This window comes from Triticum urartu, chromosome 2A (genome assembly GCF_056163025.1).
Source record: "Triticum urartu cultivar PI428250 chromosome 2A, HENAU_Tu73, whole genome shotgun sequence".
Classification (NCBI taxonomy): Eukaryota; Viridiplantae; Streptophyta; class Magnoliopsida; order Poales; family Poaceae; genus Triticum; species Triticum urartu.
The window spans coordinates 576666694-576674436 of NC_141874.1; the positions used below are offsets into that span (position 1 = coordinate 576666694).

General features: G+C 52.4%; 1 protein-coding gene across 1 annotated transcript; it reads left to right on the forward strand.

Annotated features, from left to right (window-relative positions):
- The first annotated feature begins 804 nt into the window (after nt 1-804).
- On the forward strand, nt 805-2230 carry LOC125533697 (Serine/Threonine-kinase). The gene is made up of 2 exons (XM_048697064.2): nt 805-1252; nt 1370-2230. The coding sequence occupies exons 1-2, from the start codon at nt 1197-1199 to the stop codon at nt 2064-2066; spliced, it is 753 nt and encodes a 250-aa protein (XP_048553021.1). The 5' UTR covers nt 805-1196; the 3' UTR covers nt 2067-2230.
- Nucleotides 2231-7743: the final 5513 nt, after the last annotated feature.

Consider the following 7743-nt stretch of genomic DNA (forward strand, 5'->3'; position numbering starts at 1 on the left):
ACCGCGAAGCTGCACCCGGCGATGGAAAAAGCTTCGTCCAGCGATGGAAAAAGTTGATGATGATGGGAGCGGTGGCTCAGTGAGCTGCAATGGCGGCATGGTGGTGTTGTGACGGGCGTGCTACGATGGTGGCAACTAGGTGCTGCAACGACAACCACCAGGAAGTGTGCTACAACGACGCCGCCATGCTGGAACCGGCGCAGATGGGTGTTGCAAGCTCCAGGGGGCGTTGTTCTCAAGCGCGGGACGCGGTTATGTAAGGGTCGGCGATGAGATGGTGGTGCTTCGTGGTTAGGGCGTATCACGTGCTCTGGGCGGGCAGGGGAGGGGGGGGGGGGAGGGGACGACGGTGCTCGTTGCTACTCTCCTCTCCCTGTATGAGTTGATGCGACCGACCTGGGTGGGTGGGTTTCGACCGGCGCCTAGCGGTGCCCAAAATAAATCAGCGCATCTTGTTGCTTTGTCAAATTGTGATGAAACCAAATCTGGAAGAAATATATAACATCAATCTTTAATAGTTATGTGTTTCCTTAATTCGCCTTTGAGGTTTAAGGGCGCTATAATCTGTTTCCTAAATTGCAGAAGTGAAAGGCACCTTAAAAATAGCCCCTCACCTTAAATATAGGCATCAGCGTATCAGGCACCCTCAGGCATGATGTCCACGACACTGTCAAATCTGAACGTAAGTAACACTCCTACCAGCCATTGGACCTTAAGTTAAAAATTGACGGCTCATGCGGACTTGGTGAACAGGGTACATCAATCGTATGTATGTTTTGCATTGCACACACACTTTTCAGTGTGACGTTACATAGCACCATCATCAAATCTTCAGTGGTAATTCAGTTCCCTGCCCCACCACAGGCCCAGAGTACATACTGGGTCTTCCTGTTCCGGAGTTAAGTTTTGGTATGGTCACCCTCAAAAAACAAAGTTTTGGAATGGTCCCCTGAAAAAAGCCTTATTCCCTCCAGAGAACTTCGACATGCTCCTGCGGTGTACTGCTCCAAGTGCAGCCCGGAGCAACGAGACCAAACTGCCCCTCGTCTCCAGGCCTTAACTTAACTAACTCCAGCCCCAGTGCTCGCATGACCATGGATCCTCTCACTCGCATCGCATGCCAGTAGGGAATGTGACAGCCTGATGTGACCTCGGTTCAACTCCTCACCGCCTTCTCCCCGCGCGCGCCGGCCCAGATGTTCCTCCACCACCTCTTGCTGCAAAACATGGCCAAGAACACACACCAACCAAGGTACGCACCCCCTCCCATGTCCCATCGATCCTGTGAGCCAGCTCGCGTGTGTGCGCGCGCGCTCATGTTTTGATATTTTTGGAGTTGGTGTCGGCTGACGTGATGGCTTGCATGCAGATCGAAAGACGGCAGAGCGAGAGGCCTGTCCAAGAAGTCGCCGTGGTACCAGCGCGCGGTGGAGCTGCTGCTCCTCATCTGGAAGCAGCCGGCGGGGGCGCCGACGACGACGAAGGCGGCCGCGGCGGCGGGGGTGTCGGCCACCGGCAAGGCTGCGGCGGCGCCGGCGCCGGCCGGGCCGGGGAGGCTGCGCAAGTCGTCGTCGCTGAACGTGGCGGCGTCGTTCACGCGCGTCTGCCTCTGCGCGCCCATCTCCTCCTACAACGAGCCGTCGCTCTACTTCCAGCCGGGCGACGTGGCGCCGCGCCGCAGCTACAGCTACCCGCGCGCGTCGTCGGCGTCGGCGTCCGGGTGCGGCGCGAACGCCAACGCCAGCCCGCTGGTGGCCCCGCCGCCGGGCGCTGAGCCGCACCGCGGGGCGGCGGGCGGCGGGGAGGCCGCGCGGCGGCCGGTGTTCCGCGGCAAGTCGCTGACGGACGACCACCTGATGCGGCGGTTCGTGGTGGACGAGGGCGCCACGCGGCGGCGGAACCAGATGGAGGTGATCCGGCGGCGGCACGCCACGGCGGCCAAGCGCCGGCGCCTGGGCCCCAGCCCGCTCCGCCGGATGGTGCTGGCGGAGTCGGAGTCGGAGGGCGACGACGAGGCGGTGGCGGAGACGCAACAGCGGGAGCGGAAGCGGGCGTCGGTAGCGTAGCACCGGCGTGGCGTGAAGCTTCCTTCCCCTTGCTCGCTTCCCGTTCACTCACTCACTCACTCACCCCTCGTCGTTTTCCTTTTGTTCTCTCTCACTCACTTGTGTTGTTGTCGATATCATGTCACGCATGAACAAATTTGAGCAGCGATGTTTTTACTGGTGCACGCGACGTTTGGTGCCTTCGTGTCCTTTGCTGTGTGTGTTTCTGCTTCTGATTCTGCATCTCGCTTTTGCTGCGTGCCATTTCGCTCTGGCCCGGCCCGGCCGCCGGCAAAGTGAAAGCGCTGTGGTAGGTACCGGACGAACGGCCGAGCAAGAGCAACCGACGCAACGGCTAACGCCCGCGCAGGGCCCCGCGTGACGGCGAGGGAGCCAGCCAGAGCCGCCTCGGCCAGGCATTTAATCGGATCGGTTCAGTGGATGGAGGTAAGTGCGCGTACGTGTGATCGGCATCAAGTATGAACAACCGGGAGGATACGAGCCCTGCCTGCCGTTGGGCGCCGCAGACGTGCTACGAGCAGCCCAATTAAGGGCCGAACGTTGAGAACGAGACCGGACAGCGCCCGCCGGCCGGCCGGCGGTCAAAACACCGACGCGCCGCGCGCGCTCCCGGCGTGCCTTGCCCGGCGAGAGCTCGCGAACTGGCCCGTCATGCAAATGCAGTGCGCGCACCTCGGGAGCGCGCGCGCCACCGTCGAAACGGCCATTTCGAGGAAAGATCAGATCGTGAGCTGGGCCGGCAGCTGACGCGCTGCCGTGTATCGGCAAGGAAGGAAGGTTCGGCCGACCCGTCGCAATCACCACATTCTCGAGAGCGAGTTATATGCCGGTGTGTGGTACGCTTGGGCAGGCGCGAGGCGGCTACAATATTGGCGTGCAAACAGCTCTACACGCCGCGAATAACATAGCATAATCTGAACCAATCCGCCTCACTAAACAAAAGGATTGTGGTACGAGTAGGCTGTAGGCGTGCATGATTGATGTTTCTTGCGCTTCTTTTCGGCTGGAAAAGCAGACCAAGCTGGTCTCGTCTCTCAGCAGTCAGCAGTGAACGACGAATAGTGTGATTAGTGGGTTTTTTTTTGAGGGGTTAGTGTGATTAGTGGTGGTGCTACTCCTACTAGCATGTAGCGGCGCCGGCAGCGGGCCCACCTGCTTTCACGTCCAGCTTAACCTTTTCGCGCCTATGGTAGAGTGGGCCCTTCCGGCGTTCGCTTTCCGGAATTAGGAGTAGTAGCGAACTAGAGCATGCTCCTACTAGTACTAGTTTTTTAAAGCGTGGGCCATCCTGATTAAACAAAGCCCGTGGGCTTGTTCTGAGCCCGGGAATCGGGGATCCCCCCGCGGCGGCCGTCGCTAACAAATCTCGTCTGGACTCTTCGGTCACGGGCAAACAAGTCCTGAAAAAAAAAAGAATCACGGGCAAACAGCTTGAAAAATCCCAGGACGCCTTTTTTTTTCAAACGAGATAATACCGCTCTCATACCGGAGTCGGCCTAACCCTATCGATGACAGTCGAAAAGTCTTCATATACATGTTCCTAAGGAGCAGCGTCTCATAGTCATAGCCGCCTTTGTTAAACCCTGGAATCGATCGAAGAATCTAAACATGCATATCTTCAAGTTGACCATGTTAAACCCGTTGAGGATTATGAGCTCCTTGAGAAAAGCTCTAATCTTGTCAAGGGTGAGCTCATAGCTCTCACCGAGTATTATGCGCACGCTATCGTCTTTAAGTCACTCAGCGCCACTCCTCCCATTAATTAATATAACTATGGTGCCTATACTTCTTCACTCGACAATGCATCACTCCTTGAGGAGAAGGAGAATTTGGAAGCTCAACTCTAGAAGGGCCTTGTGTCTTGTATCCGGGGTGAAAAGAGCTTAAATGACCTATCAAGAAATCAAAAGAAATGCTTTGCCAAGGAGGGGACTTGATGATCCCTTGTCCAAGAAGCAGAAGTATAGCAAGCAGAACAAGAAGAAGGAAAGATGCCCATCCCCAACCTCAAATAATTGCCTTTGTCCAAGAAGGGCACAACCAAAGGGAGAAGATGAAGGATAAGGTTGTTGGAAATATGCCCTAGAGGCAATAATAAAATGGTTATTATTATATTTCTTTGTTCATGATAATTGTCTATTGTTCATGCTATAATTGTGTTATCCGGAAATCGTAATACATGTGTGAATACATAGACCACAACACGTCCCTAGTGAGCCTCTAGTTGACTAGCTCGTTGATCAAAAGATAGTCATGGTTTCCTGACTATGGACATCGGATGTCATTGGTAACGGGATCACATCATTAGGAAAATGATGTGATGGACAAGACCCAATCCTAAGCTTAGCTCAAAGATCGTGTAGTTCATTTGCTGTAGCTTTTCTGAATGTCAAGTATCATTTCCTTAGACCATGAGATTGTGCAACTCCCAGATACCGTAGGAGTGCCTTGGGTGTGCCAAACGTCACAACGTAACTGGGTGACTATAAAGGTACATTACAGGTATCTCCGAAAGTGTCTGTTGGGTTGGCACGAATTGAGACTAGGATTTGTCACTCCGTATGACGGAGAGGTATCTCTGGGCCCACTCGGTAATGCATCATCATAATGAGCTCAAAGTGATCAAGTGATTGATCATGGGATCATGCATTACGGTACGAGTAAAGTGACTTGCCGGTAACGAGACTGAACAAGGTATTGGGATACCGACGATCGAGTCTCGGACAAGTAACGTATCGATTGACAAAGGGAATTGTATACGGATTGATTGAATCCTCGACATCGTGGTTCATCCGATGAGATCATCGTGGAGCATGTGGGAGCCAACATGGGTATCCAGATCCCGCTGTTGGTTATTGACCGGAGAGCCTTCTCGGTCATGTCTGCATGTCTCCCGAACCCGTAGGGTCTACACACTTAAGGTTCGGTGACGCTAGGGTTGTAGAGATATTAGCACACGGTAACCCGAAAGTTGTTCGGAGTCCCGGATGAGATCCTGGACGTCACGAGGAGTTCCGAAATGGTCCGGAGGTAAAGATTTATATATAGGAAGTCCAGTTTCGGCCATCGGGAAAGTTTTGGGGTCACCGGTATTGTACTGGGACCACCGGAAGGGTCCCAGGGGTCCACCGGGTGGGGCCACCTATCCCGGAGGGCCCCATGGGCTGAAGTGGGAGGGGAACCAGCCCCTAGTGGGCTGGTGCGCCCCCCCTTGGGCCTCCCCCTGCGCCTAGGGTTAGAAACCCTAGGGGTGGGGGCGCCACCCTTGCCTTGGGGGGCAAGGCACCCCCTTGGCCGCCGCCCCCCTTAGGAGATTGGATCTCCTAGGGCCGGCGCCCCCTAGGCACCCTATATATAGTGGGGGGAGGGAGGGCAGCCGCACCTAAGCCCCTGGCCTCTCCCTCTCCCTCCCGTGACACTCCTCCGTCTCCCAGCGCTTGGCGAAGCCCTGCCGAGATCACCGTTGCTTCCACCACCACGCCGTCGTGCTGCTGGATCTTCATCAACCTCTCCTTCCCCCTTGCTGGATCAAGAAGGAGGAGACGTCTCCCAACCGTACGTGTGTTGAACGCGGATGTGCTGTCCGTTCGGCACTAGGTCATCGGTGATTTGAATCACGTCGAGTACGACTCCATCAACCCCGTTCTCTTGAACGCTTCCGCTCGTGATCTACAAGGGTATGTAGATGCACTCCTCTCTCCCTCGTTGCTAAATGACTCCATAGATTGATCTTGGTGCTGCGTAGAAAATTTTAAAATTCTGCTACGTTCCCCAACAGTGGCATCATGAGCTAGGTCTATGCGTAGTTACTATGCACGAGTAGAACACAAAGTAGTTGTGGGCATCGATATTGTCAATTTTCTTGCCGTTACTAGTCTTATCTTGATTCGGCGGCATCGTGGGATGAAGCGGCCCAGACCAACCTTACACGTACGCTTACGTGAGACCGGTTCCACCGACTGACATGCACTAGTTGTATAAGGTGGCTGGCGGGTGTCTGTCTCTCCCACTTTAGTCGGATCGGATTCGATGAACAGGGTCCTTATGAAGGGTAAATAGAAATTGGCAATTCATGTTGTAGTTTTGGCGTAGGTAAGAAATGTTCTTGCTAGAAACCTATAGCAGCCACGTAAAAAATTTGCAACAACAATTAGAGGACGTCTAACTTGTTTTTGCAGCAAGTGTTTTGTGATGTGATATGGCCAAAGGATGTGATGAATGATATATGTGATGTATGAGATGATCTTGTTCTTGTAATAGGAATCACGACTTGCATGTCGATGAGTATGACAACCGGCAGGAGTCATAGGAGTTGTCTTTATTTATTTATGACCTGCGTGTCAACATAAACGTCATGTAATTACTTTACTTTATTGCTAAAGCGTTAGCCATAGTAGTAGAAGTAATAGATGACGAGACAACTTCAAGAAGACACGACGATGGAGATCATGATGATGGAGATCATGGTGTCATGCCGGTGACAACGATGATCATGGAGCCCCGAAGATGGAGATCAAAGGAGCAAATGATATTGGCCATATCATGTCACTATTTGATTGCATGTGATGTTTATAATGTTTTACATCTTATTTGCTTAGAACGACGGTAGCTTAAATAAGATGATCCCTCGTAATAATTTCAAGAAAGTGTTCCCCCTAACTGTGCACCGTTGCGAAGGTTCGTTGTTTCGAAGCACCACGTGATGATCGGGTGTGATAGATTCTAACGTTCGAATACAACGGGTGTAAGACAGATTTACACACGCAATACACTTAGGTTAACTTGACGAGCCTAGCATGTACAGACATGGCCTCGGAACACAGTAGACCGAAAGGTCGAGCATTAGTCGTATAGAAGATACGATCAACATGAAGATGTTCACCGATGTTGACTAGTCCGTCTCACGTGATGATCGGACACGGCCTAGTTAACTCGGATCATGTTATACTTAGATGACTGGAGAGATGTCTATCTGAGTGGGAGTTCATTGAATAATTTGATTAGATGAACTTAATTATCATGAACTTAGTCTAAAATCTTTACAATATGTCTTGTAGATAAAATGGCCCACGTTGTCCTCAACTTCAACGTGTTCCTAGAGAAAACCAAGCTGAAAGACGATGGCAGCAACTATACAGACTGGGTCCGGAACCTGAGGATCATCCTCATAGCTGTCAAGAAAGATTATGTCCTAGAAGCACCGCTAGGTGACGCACCCGTCCCACAGAACCAAGACGTTATGAACACTTGGCAGACACGTGCTGATGATTACTCCCTCGTTCAGTGCAGCATACTTTACAGCTTAGAACCGGGGCTCCAAAAGCGTTTTGAGAGACACGGAGCATATGAGATGTTCGAAGAGCTGAAAATAGTTTTTCAAGCTCATGCCCGGGTCGAGAGATATGAAGTCTCCGACAAGTTCTTCAGCTGTAAGATGGAGGAAAATAGTTCTGTCAGTGAGCACATACTCAAAATGTCTGGGTTGCATAACCGCTTGACTCAGCTGGGAGTTAATCTCCCGGATGACGCAGTCATTGACAGAATCCTTCAGTCGCTTCCACCGAGCTACAAGAGCTTTGTGATGAACTTCAATATGCAGGGGGTGGAAAAGACCATTCCTGAAGTATTTGCAATGCTGAAATCAGCAGAGGTAGAAGTCAAAAAGGAACATCAAGTG

What these genes read in the sequence shown, in the direction of transcription:
- LOC125533697 (XM_048697064.2), top strand. Translation starts at nt 1,197, where the DNA reads ATGTTCCTCCACCACCTCTTGCTGCAAAACATGGCCAAGAACACACAC. An exon ending in AAGAACACACACCAACCAAG is followed by an intron (nt 1,253 to 1,369) that starts GTACGCACCCCC and finishes GCTTGCATGCAG; the next exon opens with ATCGAAAGACGGCAGAGCGA.